General features: G+C 37.8%; 1 protein-coding gene across 2 annotated transcripts in view; it reads left to right on the top strand.

Moving 5' to 3' along the window:
• kcnc4 (potassium voltage-gated channel, Shaw-related subfamily, member 4) overlaps positions 1 to 21534 on the top strand; it is a 29110-nt gene extending 7576 nt beyond the window's left edge. The window contains exons 2-5 of one of the 2 annotated variants that reach the window (XM_079897940.1): positions 9896 to 10829; positions 11290 to 11348; positions 11449 to 11484; positions 19527 to 21534. In XM_079897940.1, coding sequence (XP_079754066.1) covers positions 9896 to 10829; positions 11290 to 11348; positions 11449 to 11484; positions 19527 to 19589 — 1092 coding nt within the window. In that variant the 3' untranslated portion in view covers positions 19590 to 21534. Of the gene's footprint in view, positions 1 to 9895; positions 10830 to 11289; positions 11485 to 19526 lie in introns of both variants that reach the window. The other variant, XM_079897939.1, reaches the window with a different exon arrangement.
• Positions 21535 to 21759: the final 225 nt, after the last annotated feature.

The raw sequence follows: 21759 nt of genomic DNA, 5'->3' as shown, positions 1-21759 counted from the left end.
CTGCACAAGCTGGTCCAGGTATGCAGCGAGCCGTGGTCTCCGGTATGAGCCTTATATGAACACAATGAGAGAGTGTATATAACAGACTTGTGTCTCTAACAGTTTCATAGTTCTGTGCTACAGAGTATGAACAGGTTGGCTTTGTCTGTTTAGAAGTATGGTAAACCATTTGGCATTTAGATAAACCTGTAGATAAATGTCTAAATGTAGATATCCTTCACAGGCTAGACTTTTTCACAGACCTATACTCACAGCTTGTTGCTATGACACGTTCACTGCAGTGGTGTTTTGTAATGTTGAGGCTGATTGTTTTTGAGAAAATCATTTAAAAGAAGTCATTGTATTAGCAGAGCAAGATATTACATTTTTGATGAAAATTTTCTAATTTCCTAAATAAACCGTATTTGTTCTTCCAATGTGCAATGATGAATCATTCACAATAAAAGACCAGGAACATTACACTACTGTTACCTGTAGCAAAGACACATTGAATTGATTAATAGTGACAGTAAAGTGACTTAAATACTGTTCTTTCGTACCTTCTCAAAGAATCCTGAAATATTAAGCAGCACAACTGTTTTCAACAATAATAGTATTAAGACATGTTTCCTAATCAGCATATTCCACAGCACAGGAATAAATTACATTTTAAAACACAGTTATTTTAAATTGAATAGTATTACTGTTTTTACTGTATTTGTGATCAAATAGATGCAGTCAACCCTGGTAGGCATAAGAAACTTATTTCTGAAACATTAAAAAATCTTACCGACCCCAAACTTTTTAACAGTTTGATTTCATGCCGACTTTTTGAAGATTTATATTTTAATTTAATATGTAACATAAAGTAAAAATATAGTCATATAGAAAAACTAAAATCATTGTAGACCATAGAGGGAATAAATAAACTACTGATAGCTCTTTGTAGCTAAATTGTTTTCACAATTATGCACAGTGACAGACTTTTACACACTGAAGAAATACAAGCACAAGGTCAAGGAGGCCAAGCTCGATTCACAATTTAAATTATTCACCCTTTTTATTTCTGGGTTTCCGCAGTTTATCTGACCCTGACCCAAGTGCATTTTGCCCTGACATGTTACTGCAGTGACAGTGTGCCTTGACTTTAGTTTTTTTTTAATAATGTTCTTACTCTCAGAAATGAGCATTCACACACAAAAGCCATTGCAGAGAAATGTATCAAATGCACAAACACTGTTGTTCATGCAGGGAAAAGACAGATTCTCTGGAGAAATGCTTTGCGCAACAGCTTATGTGCTACTGGCACTGGACTCAGAGTTATATGACAGACAAAATAATAGTGACTTAATTCATCCCTGGTGTATGTAATTGCTTTAGTTCCCTGCAGTCTGCAGCTTAGGAACAATATAAAGCATGGAGGGAGTACCTTTTTGGCAGTCAAAGTCATGGTTCACTTGGCATATTGAAGCTTTGCTTAGAATTATACCTTACTTGTGTTAAGCTCTAAAATCTTGCACTCCAAATCTGTTTGTCAATGTCAAACATCATTGTTCTCACATGTCATGTGACCTATCATGATATGGCAAGTTTGAATATGTGAAAGTATCAATGCGATATGAGACCTATGGCAGCGGAGAATATTCAATTAATGATGTCCACTGATGTTTTTCATTAAAGAAATTAAACACAAAACAATAACATGAAACCCTAGCAGATAGTATAGTACATTCATAGCAATGTTCACCAAAAAACATTTACAGTTTTATCCATTTGGCAGATGCTTTTATCCAAAGCAACGTACATTGCATTCAAGACATTGTATTCATTAATGCATTCTTTGAGAATCAAATCCTTGACCTTGAAGTTGCTAGCACTTTGCAATACTGTTTGAGCAGGATGAAAATTGATTGTGTTATATTTTTGTAAAAGATGTTATTAAAGTGATGGATAGGCAACATATTTGTTTATTCAGTCCTAGGCAAAGCTACAACTATCCTCTGTGATTAAGGGACTAGTACTAGCACACCTCCCCTGAGGACTTGAATGCTAGAGAGTTTATATTTATCCTTTATTCTATATATTCTGAGTCTTCCTACTTTTACTGACATTGTTTTTACTTGTTTAACAGTTATGGCAGGCTTGAATTATTTTCCATGGAAACTTAATTTGCTCATACAGGTGGACTGGAATGTGACAGCTGCACTATGGGTAAATGTCTTTGTGAGGTGTGACTAAATACAAAATGAGCTGGAGGCTGCTGTAGTGAACAGCTGGTATGGTAGACTATCTAAGTGGACACTCACTGACACAAGCAACACGTTCTCTCTCTCTTTACCACTCTCTCTCACTCACATATACACCGTTCAATAGTTTGGGGTCAGTAAGATGTTTTATTTTATTAGGCAAGGATGCATTAAATTGATCAAAAGTGACAGTGAAGACCTTTACATTGTTACAAAATTTTGTATCTGTTTATTTAAACTTTAACATTTTTAATTATTTAAAAAAAGTATCATGGTTTTTCAAAAATATTAAGCAGCACAACTGTGTTCAACATCAATTACAATAAGAAATGTTTCTTCAGGACCAAATCAGCATATTAGAATGATTTCTGAAGGATCATGCGACACTGAAGACCGGAGTAATAATGCTGAAAATTCAGCTTTACATCACAGGAAGTATATTAAAATAGAAAATATTTCTTTTAGACTAATTCACAATATATTTTTTCTACTGTATTTTTTTTTAAATCAAATAATTGAAGCATTTATGAGCATAAAAGGCTTTTTTTTTAAATCAAACATTATATATTTTCTTGTCGTAGATAAACTCCTAAATCAGAAACATCTGGATGTGCAGATGTGTTTGTGAAAGGATGCGTCATTACAAAGCTAGCACATTTGCAGCTATCACCTATTCAACATTTTTCGTGATATACTGTAAGATTTTAGTAACAGTTATCGTAAAAGTAGTGTTAATAGTGCCAGAATGATTTCAATGAATCACTCTTCAAAATAGTGATTTCTACATTTAAATGAACTCATAACAATCATTGTTTATTTTTATAATGAATACTAAGTTAACAGCCATCTGGCCTTCCTGTTAATACATTTTTAGCACAGTGTAGCAACCAATAAAGAACCTCTCTGCACTTAATACTGTTAGTGCTCAGATACAAGACCTTAGCTCATATTTTCATACTCTCAGATTTTCATGTATTTATATAAATGTTTTGTATTGGAAAAAATGGTGTCAGCATACAAAACAGTTGCACTGGATACATGATATTAGCTTTTGTTTAATGAATTATTCTCAATGAACTGTTGCAATAGTATGTATTTATAATGTGTTTTCTGTCATGTGATATAGTGCTGGATAAACGTGCACAATGACCCATCTGTCCAGCAATTTACAACTCCACTTAAACTGTTTGTATTCAGCACTCTGAAAGGTTTTGCTAATGTTGTAACAATAGCACTCTGTGGGGTGCGAGTGCAGCTTGACTAAATTATTTCACCATTTCCTCATTAGAACACAAATATATTTAGCTTAGAGTCCCTTTCTACGAAACTTCGCCTCACACATTACTGATAATATCGGTGTCTGCTTTTATGTGAAGCACAAAATTATAGGCATGAAGAGCTAGTATGAGTTAAGGTGCTAGTGCAAGTCAGAGAATTCTGCAGATTTGTTGTGGTAGAAATTTCCTTAAAAAAAATTCTACACGCGACTTTAGAAACAAAATATTTTTATACTAAAATAAACGTAGAACATCTCTTCTCTATTGCAATATCTATAATTAAAATATTGTACTATAGTTACTATAACTGATTGTACAATCAATTTTAGCTTCAATATTAACAGAATCCATTTTGATGGTCAACATCAGTCAATCCTAAATTATGACGGTAAAAGTTAAAAGGATTTGGTGTAGACTTACTATTATTGCTAGAAAGATCTCCTGAAGAAGTGCCTTTTAACACAGACACCCTCGCTCGCTCTGCCCACATATGTGTTCTCATTTAATTGCCACATTTGAATTTCAGCATCTGAAAAAAAAAAAAAAATTCTTCATGTAGTCCTGAATAGGATTGAAATTGTTGCTGGTTTAAATCTGAGGGCACTTCCCTTTTTGTGGCCACTTTGCTATTGATTAAAGTTTTACTCAAAAGTACTCAATAAAGCACTTTAATCAGGAGTGAAATGAAAGGGCTGCTGGAAAAGACAACTGTCATACTTCATCTTTGGTTCTTTATATATTTGCCCAAGTGCATTGTGTAAGCAGACTTATTGGAAAAACGTGTCTCTACTGTACTTACATTTTCATAAAGACTTATTTTCACATGGTTCCTTGCGTTATTACCTCAAAACACTTTCACCATAGTGTGTGATTTATACATTTTGATATTTGCATCACATAACCAGCTCCATAAGGCTTTTCTAACATAGTAAACTTGCTTGGTAGTGTCACGGTCACCAGCTAAGTCACCACCTCCTCACTACATTTCCCATCATCCTCCCTGGCCCTCACCTGCATGCACTTCCCAATCTCAGAGATCGCTGTCACCTGCACCTGCACATCTTCATCAGCACAGTCAGCATAAAAGCACTCACCTTACACAGTCTCTTGGTCTGGTCTCGTTTGAGTAAGGACTCACTTCCTTGTCTCTTAACTTCCAACGATTGATGTTTAAGTGTGATCATCTCCCGTCCTGTTCATCCAAAGTCTCCTTCATCTTCCTGGTTCCTGTCATCATCCAGCTACTTACCTCTCTCCGTTCCATTTTGTGTACTCCAGCGACCTCTCACCGCAGCATCCACGACCTCCTTCATCATCTGCTAAAGAACAATAAACCTGTTTCTCACTCATATCCTTTGTCTTGAGTCTCTGTTCAATAACAGAAGACCAGACCAATACAGAAAGTCAACAATATGGGCATCCTGCTCAGTCCCATAGACCCTGTCGATCTGCTTCTGGCCATCTCCCAGGACCACTGCCCCATTGAGACCTACATAGAGGAGTTTCTCCACCTAGTCCACCAGGTGTCCTGGAAAGAGGCAGCCCTCAAGTCCATCTTTTGGTTGGGTCTGGACGATCCACTGTTTAGGCAATTCCCAGCTACTGAAACCACGTGTTCCTTGAGGGAATACATTGACAACATCCTGTGGATGAGTGGGTCGTCCTATACAATAGGAGCAGTTTTGGATTCTCTTTCCGTACCCGCTGCCCTTCCAGAACCTTGTCCCGTCATGGCCGCAACCCTTCCAGGGTCTCGTCCCGCAGAGCCTGAGCCTGTTCACGTCATGCCTGCCGAGCCCGGCTCGCCTCCCGAGCCCTCGTCTCCGGCCAAGAAGGCCGTCGCCCGTGCCCTCGGCCACGAAGGCCGCCGCCACGTCTGAATCTGTCCCTGAGCCTAAGCCCATAGCTCCGCACAAGAATTTTTTTTTGGGGGGGGCTATAGGTCCCCGGCTATAGTGGCCAAGCCGGGCTCTCACGGAAAGGCCACGAAGGCCGATCTGCCCTGGCCTCCCGAACTGCAAGCTCCGCCATGGCCACCTGAAGGGTCGGCTCCGCCATGGCTGCCTGAAGGTCCGGCTCCGCCCTGGTCCCCTGAGCTGCCTGCTCCGCCCTGGTCTCCTGCACAGCCTGCTCCACCCTGGTCTCCTGCACAGCCTGCTCCACCCTGGTCTCCTGCACAGCCTGCTCCGCCCTGGTCTCCTGCACAGCCTGCTCCACCCTGGTCTCCTGAGCTGCTGGCATCGCCCTGGAGTCTACATGCACTGCTCACCCTCCCTTCGGACCTTCATCTGCCAAAGAACAATAAACCTGTTTCTCACTCGTATCCTTTGTCTTGAGTCTCTGTTCCATAACAGGTAGCTCACCTAGTACAGTGATACAGTAATACTTAGCATCAAGGTATAAGTCCTGTGAAACAAGTGTAACGATAAAAGAGCTCAAAGTTTTGTATAAGCCAGCCAAAATGGAATTGTTGCTTCAGCCAATGCATTTAAGCTCACGTTTCCTGATGTTAACAATATTGGTTAGGTTTAGGGTAGGGATTAGTGATGGTGCTATGTTATTTTCAAATGCTTAAAAAAAACATTAACCTTTTAGCATCACTCAACAGACATTTCATTTCCACACTGCAGCAATAAATACAACAATGTAACAAAACCTTGCCAGATTCAGAATCTGTTTTTATAAAACTGAACACTTGCTGGACAATTCACTTTGAAAGTGTTGCGAAATGTGCGAAAGGCAGCAATGAAATATGTCTTTGCCGAAATTTCGCCACAAGTATTGTTGTCTTTGCATAATTCTACTGTTATCTAACTGGGGAAAAGTGCCTGCACAGATATGCAATAGTAAGAGTAAAGGAAGTTTTCTCATTTTGATCCGTACAACAACAGGAAGTGCTCTATATGGGATCTGAGCTGGGTCCATCCTAGTCACGGGACCATTGCTGTCCTTTGCACAAACACATCTGCCTGTCATAAATTTACAGGGTCAGTATGCTCACCTTCTCGACAGAGAATTGATGGTTCACCTTCTCAAAAACAAATACCAAGAAGCTTGTTTTGTATGAAGTCAAAGCCAGAGGTCTTCAATAGTTGGAGCTACAGGATGTCCGGCAATTGTTGTTTGATCTGGAACAATTTTTTTTGTGTAAAAAAGGACATTAGCAGCAAAAAAAGAAAGAAAATTATTTCTTCAATAGTCGAATTTCTGTTCTGTTCAACCCCCCCCCCCCCCCCCTTAAAATATATGTAAAAAAAAATGGAAATGGTGTTAAAGTCATGATAAAATGAAAGTAGAAATAGATATTTACCTCCATATAGTGATGTATATCTGAGTGAAATGTGTTAACGGAAAAGAAAGAAAATGTAGGGCAGGAACTTGGTTCAATCCATCAGTTGTTGATTGAATGGAGGCAGATTTTTTTTAATGCAAGCTTGTAGTCGATTGTAAGAAAGGGATGGAGTTTATGCGGATGAAATGATTGTCCAGCACACATCACTGAAGAGATTTCATTGGAAGATCAAGTTATGACTATGATTAAGAAGAAAAAGAAAAAAAGAAATATTTACAGATGATTGGTTCACAATAAAGACCAATACATTTTTTTAAAAAAATTTAAATTTCCATTTAAAAAATAGATAGGATGAATTTTATGCCAACTTTTATGCCAACTTTAAATAAATCTTAGAGGTCACCGTGATTTTGCCAAGTACAACATGATATTGGAGCAACATATTTTCTTGATCCTGGAACAACTTTCCTGTCCGAAAATTTAGTAATTTACTAACCCTACTTACCCCTAAAGTTAGATGGAAATGATAGGTGAATAACACTGATGTAGAAGTACCTAACCCTTGTTGTAAGCCTAAACTTGACATAACCTGTAAACTTGTCCCTCAAATCTGATTGGTTGATTGTAATGTTGTTCCAGGATCAACAAAGATGTTGATCCAGGAACATGTTGTACTTGGTGAAATCACCTTCACCAATGTTAGTATAGGCTAGACTTAAAATGCATATAACTAACAATATGCATGTCTATTCACCAAGAGGTCCTTGACCTGAAAAAACTGAAGACTCCTGATCTTAAAGCTTTGTCAGGGTTTATTAAGCCCGCCAAATCTTGAACAGGCAGCTTGCTGTAATGATTTGTTAAAATGGTTAAAAGTGTCTTCATTTGTTTATTACTCCTGTGAGGATGTGCAAACATAAATAAAATTGATTACATCGCCCTTGTGTCGCCCATGGGCTTGTACCTCCTTCAGCGTGACAACAAGTCAACTGTGTGGTGCTAGTGTGACATGGTTGTCATGGTTACCCAACCCCAAACACCCCCCCCCCCTCCCTTCCGCTTGCTTTGCTGCTCCATCCTTTCTTCACATCTTCATATATATTCTTCCTCTTTTAGTTTCTTCAAAAAAGAACAATTGCCACTCAGTCCACATAGATCCATCTAGCTGTTGTTGATTTCATATACAATTTCATTTGATGATTTTCGTTAAACTCTGCACGGCATCATTGTTAGACATAATTTGGAGCTTAATTTGGGCTAATTTAATTGTTTCTTGCTAATGAAGGAAAATAAATGGCCTCCATTGGTTGTACATTTTGAGATAATACTGTATGTTAATAAGGAAGCAGACTAATATGGCTCAACAAATAAGGATGGGTGCTGGCCTGGGGACGATGTGAGAGAGTTTCTGGCAAGTGCTGCAAAAAGTGTTTTAAATGTTTTTTAATAACATGAAGCTAGGTAATGCATTAAACAAAAAAATATGTGACAAAAAATGTGAAATTTACTAAATAAAACAAGTTATTTTACCTCAAATATGACTGAAAGTTCATTGCATTGCACTTAATGGAAATAAGTTATGTGAACTATTAAACAGTATAATCAACATGTTTTGACCGTGTAAGGAGAGAAAATGTTGAAATTAAAGGAATAGTTCACTTAAAAATAAAACTTCTGTCAAAATTTTACTCACCCTCAAGTTGTTTCAAACCTGTATAAATTTCTATTTTTGATATTTTGAAGAATGTCGGTAACCAAACAGTTGATGTACCCCATGATGACTTCCATAGTATTTTTTCCCCTACTTTTCCCTCTTTTGTGTTCAGCAGAGGAAAGAAATTCATACAGGTTTGAAACAACTTCAGGGTAAATGATGCCATAATTTTTGTTTTAAAGTGAACTATTCCTTTAACTGTTATAAATTCTGTTTTTGTTCAAGGTTACAGGGAAATATCTATTAGTGTTTAATGTTCTGTTATGTTGGGATTTAAAGGGGTTTTTGTTATGTTTGAGTTTTGAGGGGTACCATTATGCTGAAAAGAGCCTATGGTTAGGTCGATGGGTTAGGATGGGCCAGTGAATGCCAAAACTATATGCTGCATGTTGCTATATTTGAAAAGCCATAACTGCAAATGCAAGAGCAGTGATAGTTACATCAGCACATGCGTGTTTGCTAAGACTAGCTATTCATTTAAAAATGTATTGAACTTTTTAGTAATGAAAACGAAATGATCAATATGAAATGTAAACATATTCTGACACATAAAGAAATGCTGCTAAAAATAAAATTGATTAATCTTTGTGGTGTGTTCAGTAAAATATTGACAAGGCATGTTCAAATCTGAACCCACCAATATATATATATATATATATATATATATATATATATATATATATATGTTTTTTTTTTTTTTCCTCTCAAGTTGAATATGAATGCTATGAAGTTATAATACATTAACCAGAATTATGTTAGCCAATATACTGTCATAAGGAATGTAAATGGGAGAAATACAATAAATATGCATGAGCAAAAATATTTATTTTACGTGTGTGAAGGGACATAAATTCAATTGCATTTTTTATACAAAGGCTCTGGGTTTAGATATCGTATGGTTTCAATGGTTTGTGAAGAATGTCATCTTTTCAGACTGTCATCATAAATTGTGAAAATGCTTACTGTGTAAATATTCATTAAAATGTTATGGTCCAATTAGAGGTGTGCGATCTTCCCAAAATTTCATATCACGATCGTATAACAAAGAGTCACGATCCATGATCTGAATCACGATCTTCCCAATTTGATGTACTATCGAGAATATCCAGACTGGATCAAGCCTATGGATTTATCTATTTGCACAATTAAAAAAAACAGTATTGCATTAAACAATCAGTTATCAAAATAGTCATTAAACCCTAAGTTAAACTTTAAAACACTGCATAGTCTTCACTGTACGAATTAACATTGATTGTCAAGAGCAGTGAGTGAGTTCAATATCGATCACAATATAAAATCGTCCAATCAAATGTATTTAAAAACTTGTTTATTGAGTTGTGTTTTATTTCTAGTCTAATCTGCTTACATCTACATTTGTCTGTTTCAGATAATTGCCTTTGTCTCTCTCTTTTTCATCCTGGTGTCCATCACTAACTTCTGCCTGGAGACCCATGAGGCCTTTAATGAGCTTGTTAATCGCACAGACCCAGCTTCAGTCGGAAACACCACAGGGACCTTCAAGCTGGAGATGGAGACCAAACCAGTGCTCATGCTGGTGGAGGGAATCTGCGTGGTTTGGTTTACCTTTGAGTTCCTGGTCCGCATCATATGTTGCCCGAACAAGCTTCTCTTCATCAAGAACACGCTAAACATCATTGACTTTGTAGCCATCCTGCCTTTCTACCTGGAGATGAGTTTGAGTTGGCTCACATCTAAAGCTGCCAAGGATGTCCTGGGATTTCTGCGCGTGGTCCGTTTCGTGCGCATCCTACGGATCTTTAAGCTCACGCGACATTTTGTGGGTCTCAGGGTCCTTGGCCACACCTTGCGGGCGAGTGTCAATGAGTTTTGCCTTCTCATCATCTTTCTTGCTCTCGGGGTGCTCATCTTCGCCACCATGATCTACTACGCCGAACGTATCGGTGCAGATCCCCAAGACCCTAGTGGCAGCAATCACACTCATTTCAAGAACATTCCCATTAGCTTCTGGTGGGCGGTGGTCACCATGACGACACTAGGTTACGGGGACATGTACCCTAAGACGTGGCTGGGCATGATGGTCGGTGCGTTATGCGCATTAGCGGGCGTGCTTACCATCGCCATGCCAGTGCCCGTTATCGTTAACAATTTTGGGATGTACTACTCGCTGGCTATGGCCAAGCAGAAGCTGCCCAAGAAGAAGAAGAAGCACAACCCAAACCCAGATATGGTGATAGACTCTGCCTCATTTGGGAAGTCTGAAAGCAACTCGCCAAGGAACAGCACACAGAGTGACACATGCCCCCTCGCCGCTGAGGAGAACATCGGAAGAAACCGCTCAGGTAGAACATCAGGATTTTCATGACAATTGTGATGTCTGAGAGGATGTATGAAACTATATGGTACAATAAGGCTAAAGACTCCTGGAATATAAAGCCATTTCTTTCAAAGTACAAAATAGTAACACAAAATCATCAAATCAGATTTGTTTTAAGTGATTAAATCAATTGTTTTGGCAAAGCAAAACGTAACCCCGAAATCCTTAACAGAGCGTTATACAGGAAATATTACAGTAATTACATTAAATATATTAACATGGATCCTTAAAACATCCTTAAAACAAGATATATTAAAAAAATACCATTTATATTAAGATTTTTCTTAAAGTAAGCATAAATCTAAAAACATTTTGTGCAGTTTATGCTAATTCTTATAAAATATTAAAATCTGTTCTCTCTTGATGGCCAACATTGTCATGAAAACTGACATGCATGTTTTTGTCTTTTTTTATCCCATTGTCAGATTCAAAGCAGAATGGCGATGCCAACGTTACTCTTTCAGAAGAGGAGGGCTGCAGTCTGACCCAACCGCTCTCTCCCAGCGAGAGGTGGACCCTCCGATGTTCACGCAACAGAGACAAGACCATGAAAGAGGCAACTTGCTTCCTGCTGAATTCTGGAGACTTTTCTTGCGGAGCTGAACCCACCATCCACACAGGTAAAGGAGAACTGCTGGCTATGGAGTTAGTCCTATCCTTTAGGAGAAATGGTACTGATAAATATGAGCTTCAACCCATTTTCAGTGTCAAAATATAAAAGAGTAAAGTCTTTTTAAAGTGGACTAATAATAATAATAATAGTCCATATTATTACTATTATTATTATTATCCCTAAGATAGTGATATATAATGTGGTAGATTTTTCCCTAAATCTAACTATCTGGGTCTCGTCTACAAATCGACGTCCCCGAATGTTTAATGTCGATGTTTAGTCTATCTGGGTCTCGTCTACAAATCGACTTCCCCATTCAATAATAGTCACCTAACTAACTTGTTCCCCTAATCTAGCTTCCTTCCTAAACTAGCTTCCTGCGCAGGAATAATCGACAAACAGACTCAAGCAAATGTCCTTTAAATGCTTTAATCACGGCCAGGAGATCTTCCCAAGCAGTTCTCAGGGAATCTCTCCCAAGAAGCAAGGCCGGATGATCTCAGACAAATTCCATTGAAAATCCCACCGTAAAACACGGATACAACAGTTTTTATAGAACCGAGAAAACAAATAAGACTAACATGTCACCTTCAATATGATTGGTTCAATTGGTTCAAAAGCCCCAACCTTTTTCCTCTGTCACTGGCACAAGCAAACTCTGTTTTTGTGATTACTTATCACAATGTTTGAGAACTTGTAATCTGTCTAGTTTCACTTCCCCTGTTTGTTATTTATACACACAAACATACACACTCAAAGTCACAAGTTTTCCCCAAAGAGTTTAGAAACATTTAAAAGTATATGAATGTCGTTCCTGCAAGAAAAACAAATGTTAGTTGATTAATTAAACTTGATTAATTAAAATATCCTTCACAATAACTAGTGTAATTCAACTGCACAGTATAATATAAATGTTAATGAAAAATTAAGTATTTTAATTATTTTACTTTACACTACACTAGTAAAATCCCAAATGAATATTAAACATGCAGAGATGGAGTTTTTTTGCATTTATTGTGAACTGAGCCGAAATCACTAGCCGCGTTTCCATTACCCTTCAAATAGCACAAATTGAAATTGCGAATTGAAAATAGTAAATACACCCAATGGAAACACGTCGATTTCACAAAAACTCCCATTTATCGCAAAAAAGTTTTTACGCTCGCATGAGGTCGTTTTTCAGTCAATTCGAAAAAGGAATATTTCGCAAAACTGCAATGGAAACAGTTTTTGCGCATTTACGCGTCACCTGACGTAGATGACACGGTATGTTTTGGACAGAAGACGAGACAGAGTTCTTTATGAAATTCATAAAAGACAAAAGAATTGCAGGAATACTGGATTCTAAAACTCAAAGAAATACCTCAACCAAGAGCTAGAAGCAGATATGAGGGAGAAACACCTCATATGTGCCACTCACAAGTATAAGGGGCTTTCCTTACTATTAATGCTTGGATAACACGTCTCCTTCCATTAAAAATAATGACTAGTGCGGTGGCTGGGATATATATAATAAATTATATAAACCTACCAACATCCGTTGCCATGGAATGACTGATCACGAGAGGAAAAAATAACGTTTTAGTTAATGGAAACGCCGTCATTTCGCAATTTTTTTTTATCGACATTTAGAGAGAAAAAAAATCGCAAAAGTTTTGCGCAAATTTGTAATGGAAACACGCCTACTGGCTCATTAGCTATTCACATGCCATGCTTCGTAGTTCAATTGACAGATGCTTTATGCAATGGCATAAAACAACATTAGTGATCTTTTATGTTATTATAAGAAGTGTAAAAATCTTTTGGTTTATGGTGGAAATGAGGCGAAACAAATTATTTTTTTTCAATTGCTTAAGCACAATTTTGAAAACAGGGCCTGGTTTTTCAAACCCGTTTACACAATTAGCACAACACTACACCAAAGTAGCACTACACCTCAGATCATGGAAATGGAACACTTTTGTCAGGACTATACGTCTTATAAAACCTTATTTTTTGTTGTCATAACATAAACACAACCATCATATGGTCCGATTCTGTTTGAATCAGTTAAACACTCCTGTGGTTAACCTAAAACACTTTTAGCATTTACACAGAGAAAGTGGAAAAATAAATTCACCAACACCACATGACACCAATTGTGCAGACTAATGAAAATATGTATTTCTTTTCATGTACTCAAGTCAGTCAATACTGAACATTTCAACAAAACATTTTCCAGTTTTCATACAGTATTACTGAACATACCATTGTACTGTAAGCTTACAGTATTACATAAATTACATATCCAGTTCAGTACTGAAAAAAAAAAAAAAAAAAAACTGAAAAAAAAAACCCTAAACATCTCTCCGCCTAGCTGGATCTGGCCACAGGGCGTCGTCAACATCACAGGCTATATTTTCATTTGCAAATCCACCCTTGTATGGATGCTGCTTCAATTTGATCACATGCTTCCTCCATAGCTTGAATGAGGGGCATCTGGACATAGGGCCGGAGATCATAAACCTTCCACCGCCATGCTGAGAAGAACTCCTCGATGGGGTTTAGGAAGGGGGAGTATGGTGGAAGGTATTGAACTGTAAATTGTGGGTGTTGTTGAAACCAGTTTTGGGCCAGAGCAGAACGATGGAAAGCTACATTGTCCCAGATGACAATGTATTGCATCTGGTCCCTTTGGTTTGCTGCTGTGATAATATTGTGTAATCTAATGTAAGATTAGGAGGTCAGTGTTGTAAGGACCCAAGTTGGCATGGCGGTGGAGGACCCCATTCTGTGTAATGGCAGCACAAAGAGTAATGTAACGTTGCAGTGGGACATTGACAATAGCCCTGTGGCCAATGATGTTCTTCATGCGGACTTCCTCCACATCCATTTGCGAAAACTCTCTGAAATACAGCAAAAGATCATATTGTGTAGATCAATATACTGTAGGTCTGCTATACAGTAAAATTACAAGTACAGTTAAAAGGGTTACATGTGCAGTACACACTACATACAGCCAGTGAACAAACGTACCACCACATATTCACCCTGTCTGAATTTTTTTCAAATGGCACATTATACAGTTGTTTAATCAGAACTTGATGTTTTTTAAGGATACGGGCTATTGATGACAGAGAGACCTGTTGGACATTATTGAAAATTGGGTGATCATTGACAATATGGGCTTGAATTTCTCTAAGTCTGATTGCATTATTGGCCAAAATGAGTTTTATGATCTCTCTTCTCTTGCTCCTGTGTGAACATGGGGAGCCTCCCTCCTTGGTGTTCTCGACGTTCAATCCTATGTTGGCCAAACAAAATACATATAGCTTACATGAAATGATACAGGAATAGATACCAAAACTGTTGATACATGCAGTAAGCTATGGATTTTCTGTTGACAGAAGATACGTTACTCACCTGTGCTCTTGACGAAATGTCCGAACTATTGATGCCACCATTTACCTGCTTAGGTTAGGCTGTACTCTCAGTCTAGCCTCCCTCAGTGTTAGTCCATAATTTCGTTACACAGATTTGGTTGTCTTCTTCTTTGTGTATGTCCTACCCCTCCTCCAAGTCTGGGTCTCCCTCTCCCTCTCCCTCTCCCTCTCCCTCTCCCTCTCCCTCTCCCTCTCCCTCTCCCTCTCCCTCTCCCTCTCCCTCTCCCTCTCCTTCTGACACCGTCCATTTTTGTTGAAGACAGGTGAACTTACCTGTTGCCTTTTTATAGTGCTTAAACCTGATTGGTGTGTCTACAATTAAGCACCAGTGTGTGTGCATACCTGGTGGCTGTGTTTAACCAATTGGTTCATGGGTGTGTTCATTTGAAAGGCTTTGCTTTGAAATTGCAAGGAAATGACATCATGATACATTTCTGTGTCAAATGCATACAAGTGTGTTTAGTGTTTTGCAAATCCCTGTGTGTAATGTTTTGCAAAAAGTGTGAAGCTGACAATGTGCTTACAGTTGTGCAAATCTAGGCCGGTGTTTTTCTCCTTGAGTGTAAGGTTTTGCTAATTGTGGGAAAGTTTTAATTTTAGAGTGTAAGCATTGAAGAAAACTGTAAATGGCAGGACACCACAGGTATGGGAAACACTGTTTGTATATATATTGCAAAATGATCATGGGTTAGTTAGGTCTTTTTGTTTGGATTTATCTAGCAATGATATCCTGGAAATTGATCAGCTGTGCAGTTTAAAGGTCATTATAAAAAAATATTTGACCGCAAATTGCCATTATTGATCAGAATAAAGTATTATAGAGTGCCATATAATAAGTGCAGATATTCTGTAACTGACACTTCAAAACTGAGAGAAATAGGATGATAACATCACACAAAACAAGGAGAGCATCATGATGGACAAACCATTTGACAAAGCCGACATCCTTCATTAATAGCTGCTGTCAAGTTAGACTTCATCTCAGCCTGACTGACTTGCACCTCAGCCCCCAAATTCCCCAAAGCTCTGACAGGTTGCCGGCAGTCTATTTCTGGAGATAATAGCTTGATCACGAGCTGCTTGAGCAAACATTCTACCTTTTACATCCTCGTCTGCTGATGTAAAACAGGAGCTTATTAGCGCCTGTTGCTGAAAAGGTGGGAAAAATCCATAACAGAACATTACACCTGAAAAACTTGGGATTGCAGTATTTCTTGCATGGGAATTGCTACAGTTTTCATCTAGTTGTTTTTCTATTATGCCTCCATTACTGCGTTTTGAGCCTGAGTGTACATTTGGGTTCACTTAATGGGTAAATTAATGAATATTTCCATAAATTAATAAATGCATAATTAAATATAGTCCTGTGATCTCATCTATGACTAGTTGATGTAGCATGAACATAAATTTTCATTTCAAGAGGCAATAAAAATAAATATGAATATTAATCCCATCAGTTAGCATGCTTGCTTGTTTTTTTCATTTCCTTTTCCCTCCATTCTTGGAAGATTCAAACAGAGGTCGTCTAAGCCTTTCAGACATTCTGTGATGGTTGATTTCTTGCTTGTGTGAAAAGCATGCAATTTTCCTTGCTGATGTGGAGACAGATGCACTCTGTGAATCAATGAGGGGCAGAGCGACGTACAGCAGCTGTGGTCCTGACAGAAAACGAACAGTGATTACAGGCAATAATTCCCTCACCAGACATAGCAAAGATGCTCCATCCTTGGAAATGTCATCGCTGATGTTAAAAATAAATATGTACGAATGATCTATAGGCCAGAGACTCATGGCATTTCTTCTGTTTGTTTATTTGTTGTGTGAAACATATGAAAACTGAAAACAAGTCAAGCCAATTTAGCTAAATACATAGCATATTTAGATTGTTCTCTGAAAAATACACTCACACACACACACACAAAATCATGTTTTTTGCAGTAAAGGCAGAGGGCCCTATTTTAACGATATAAGCGCATGGTCTAAAGCGCAGGGCCCATCACTTGGGGTGTGTCTAATCCACTTTTGCTACTTTAACGAAGGGAAAAATGGTCGGCGTGCAGGTGCATGGTCTAAAAGGGTTGTCCCTATTCTCTTAAAGAGTAATGGGTGTGTTTTGGGATTTACGTGCGTTAAACCAATCAGAGTATCATCTCCCATTCCCTTTAAATGCCAGTTATACTCGCACCATGGCGGATATACACAATAATAATCTTTTACATTGTAATCCTTTTAATTTTAATATTTGGTATGTTTGTGTGCTGCTGTGCATCAGATGTGTGTTTAATAAGTCAAGTCAAGTATATTTGTATAGTGCTTTTCACAATACAGATTGTATCAAAGCAGCTTCACAGTATTAAATTAAAATAATACAACAAGGTTTGTTTCTAGTGGAATTTATTGATTGATAAAATTAAATATCCCCAACATATCCCCAACTGAGCAAGCCAAAGGCAACAGTGGCAAGGAACCGAAAAACTCCATCAAGTGACCTAATGGTGACCTAAAACTCCATCAGGTGACCTAATGGAGAAAAAAAAAACCTTGGGAGAACCTAGGCTCAGTCGGGGGCCAGTTCTCCTCTGGCGTCTATGAACTAGAGGTCGGATTTAACTGTAAGATTAAAAGTATTATATGAATGCCTGGCTGAAGAGATGCGTCTTTAATCTAGTTTTAAACTGGGAGAGCGAGTCTGAGCAACGAACAGTATCAGGAAGGCTATTCCAGAGTTTTGGAGCTAAATGTGAAAATGCTCTCCCTCCTTTGGTGGATCTGGATATCCTAGGTATGACCAAAAGCCTCGAATTTAGTGATCTTAAAGAGCAGAGTGAATAAGCAGAGTGTACGCGCGTTGTGGACCCGCCTATAGGCGCACATTACTAACACGCTCTTTAATACAAATATTGTGCCATTGACTTTAGACCACGTTTCAGTTGGTCAATGGCGCAGTCTATTTCGGTTGCTCAAAATAGCAACGCGCCAACAATGCGCCAGAACACACCTCGTTTTCAGACCAGCACGCCCATGGGCGCAAATGCATTTGCTATTTAAACAACGTGGCGCAGGACGTGAAAATAATAACTGTGTCGGACTGAAACTAGCAAAAAAACACTTGTTTTCCTTGACGCTGCATTGCGCCGTGTGTAAGATAGGGCCCAGAGTCTCCCTGGCTGGCCACTGTCTTCCCTCATGCAGCAGGCTTTTTCAAGCTGACTTCTTTCTTGATTTGTGAGTAATTATGTGGAAAGCCTGTCATCCACCAGTGAAAGGCATCATCTACAGCAGTCCTGATGTGAGTTATGGATATGCTTCTGGTCCCAAGGTAGCTCAACTTAATTGATGCTAATAGGTTTCCATTAGCAACATGGACAAACCCCACAGCTTCCCCAGAGTGTCTGAGTTCACTGCAAAGCTTCTGAATTCCAGAAATCTTTTTCTATATGAACAGTCTTATATTAAAACATATGCCGTGCTGTTGTCTAAAGATTTGCTTGATTCAATGATCTAAATCACACCACTTCTTTACATCAGCCAGTCTCATATATTAACTTTATTAAGAGGAAATATTTTTCCCCTGCTATTGAATTTCTGGGACAGTTTTCACCTTGTGGTAGAAATTCCCCATAGCTCCTTAAGCTAAATGGGACGTCTCCACTTCAACACCTACAAAGTTATACTCTACTAGGCATCTCCACTTTGACGCCTGCTTCAAGTCGGACAGCGTCTAACCCATTATGAACACTGTTACTCGGTAATAAGGTATCTAGTTCTCCATTGACCTGCTTCGCAGAAGTAACCACCAGACAGACTCCAGACAATGCCTTTGATCATGCTTTAATCACGGCCGGGAGGATCTCAGACCAATTTCAGAGAGAATCCCCCCAACAAAAAGAGAACAGCAGTTTATATAGAATAAGTGCATGACAAAGGTGACAAGATTCATTTCATCATTTTTTCTAATATGATTGGTACTCATATGCATAATTCTCTGTTGCTAGGTAAAAGCACATTTTGATTCCTTGATACTTTTGCTTGTTGCTAGGGTCATGAGGTGATATATAGATATAGATATTATATAAAGCGATCAAGTTTGTTTTGTTATTAAAGTGGGCATTGTGGGTAAAGTGGGTTTTACACCATCTCTCAATATAAAGCATTTTGATTTATTTTGGTTTATTATGGGCTTCTTGTTCTGTGTTTTCTTGCAAGATCTGGCAACACGAGCAAGTAAACGCTCGTACCTCTTTCCCTGTGATTTCTTTTACCATGCATACAGAAGAGAGACAGATCTATGATGTGCATTTAAATACGTCATTAACAACTAGGTACAGTGAACACACTGCATATAATTTTTGTAAATGCGGTTGTCACTACCTGAATTTTTTGTGAGATAATTTAGTTGTAGAATGCGGTTGTCATTCCCGTAACTTGCTGAACTGTGTGTGTACAGAACAGGATTAAGCACTAGAAGGGCAATTGACAACTGAATTTAGCTGCAGTGTGTACATGGCATAATTCCCTTTCATCTCTCTTGCGTTAACATTTTTGCTGGTTCATTTCTGACCCTGCCGTGTGTATTAGTATGGTAAGTTTGGTTAAACTGTTTTCTCTCTTTGTGTCTTTGTTTCAGAGAGCTGTAAAGACACTCTCACATCCCCAGCAAACTACACTCAAGCAGAAGTCAGCTTCCTGACCTAAGGGACTTTGTCCTGATAGGACTCTTCTGAGATGCTCACCAATCATTCATCTTCTCATTAGTCATGCATCATCTATCTCAGTCAAGGGTGCGATACCCCTGTAGACTGGTAAAATGTGGATCATCATCATCTGTCCGTTTTCAAGCTGCCAGGCATGTATTAGCATGATAGAGTACTTTTGGTCAAAATCTATCTTTAATGTACTTTTATATTTAGGGCACATAAAAATCCTACCCGAAGTAACTCTTTAAAATATTAATGATGATCAATGTTGCTTGAGACCCCATTAAAATTGCATAATTGTAAGTGCTAGTTAAATGCTGAAAGTTTACAAAATAGCTTTATTACCATTTTTAGAGACTTTTTAAAAGGACAAACCTTTCAATATGTCTTTCCTGTCAAGATTATCTATCTTAAAGTGCAAATTCAGACTGAAACTTATGATACCGTTAGAAATGTGTACTGTTCCTGTTCTAGATACACTACTGTTCAAAAGTTTGAGTCTGTAAAATGTATGTTTTTGAAAGAAGACTCTTATGCTCACCAAGGCAGCATTTATTTGATTAAAAAATACAGTAAAAACAGTAATATTGTGATATATTATTACAATTGAATGTAACAGTTTTATATTTTAATGTAAACGGGACACTCCAGTCTTCAGTGTCACATGAGCCTTCAGAAATCATTCTGATATGCTGATTTGCCGCTCAAGAAACATGTATTATTGTTATCAATGTTATTATCACAGTTGTGCTGCTTAAACATTTTATGAAAACTGTAATTCTTTGATGAACAGAAAGTTCCAAAGAACAGCATTTATTTGAAATATAATTAAATTGTAACTATGTCTTTACTGTCCATTTTGATCAATTTAATGAATATTTGCTGTATAAAAATACAAATTTCTTTCAAAAAACAAACAAACAAACTTTTGAACAGTAATATACATCAATATCTATAAAATATTTCTCCCCTCAGGATACAAATTCTCAGCTTGTCTTTATTTGGACAAAAGTAGAAACGTCCCTGTGTCTGTACAGTATCTTCCAGAGATCACAGGCCAACTAACACAACTGTAAGAATGACCCATTAATCACTGTACAAATAACCCTCAAACAAGGATCTTCAAGAGCAGTTTTCCAAACTTATTTTATTTTCGAAGGCAGTTTCTTATAAAGAAAATAAATAAAAAAGCAGATTTATTAAAGAACACAGTAGCAGCTGAATGCTTTTCCAACCATCGTTTTCTGTAATACAAATTACATGAAGTCTTACATTTGAAATCATCAATATATGTAACATCGCTGGTTGAGATGGGACCAAAATCTGAAAACTTTGTTCTGCTATGTTAGTTCACTGTAATCTAATCTTCTTTTGCGAGTACACACTGTATAACCTGTCCTACTGTCTTGTAATACTACTAATTATATTAATTTTAACAATAATAATAATAATAATGATATAAAAAAACAGTAGTATACTTTGTTGTTAAGAAAGGCTTATATTGTTGAGATGTCAATCATGTTCGCACACAGACAAAAAAAAAAAAGTTTTTGTGTGACACTTTTTTTCCGATTTGTTGTCTGCCATAGTTGCCTTATGTTTCGTAACAACAGTTCAAGTGAAACGTTATTTAGAGCCAAAAAGTGCATCATGTAAATATCAGTACTGCTGTATGTAGCAGAGTATCATTATCTATCAAGAAGGTGCATTCACTGTCTAGTTATACAGTCCAACAGTATCTGCCTTTAGCCAGTAACCGTGAGTTTGTTTGTGTGTTTCAGGGATGACGTAACATGCTAAAAAAGAGGCTAATACAGTACACCAATAGATGATATGGTACAGCACTGTAACTTTTGGATAAACATGTACAATGTTATATGTCTAAAGAAAAAGCAGTTCATATCTTGTATTATGTAGGCATGTGTGTCTATGCATCTCTGCAGGAATACGAATAAAATCTAAATATTGAACTGAGGTTTGTGCTGCTTTATTTCAAGCGGTGTCCCATCATTGTCTGAGCTGTATGTTTTGGAATACAGATGTTCTTGTGTATTTGATTTGAGAATGAGAGCCAAAGCCTCAGTGCGTCTGTCTGATTGCAGACCTGAGCTTGTGCTGGCTCCACTTGTACACTTTTAAACAGAGTGGAATACACATCCATCT

Source organism: Squalius cephalus (assembly GCF_949319135.1).
Source record: "Squalius cephalus genome assembly, chromosome: 16".
Lineage (NCBI taxonomy): Eukaryota > Metazoa > Chordata > Actinopteri > Cypriniformes > Leuciscidae > Squalius > Squalius cephalus.
This window is presented reverse-complemented; position numbering and strand designations above follow the sequence as displayed.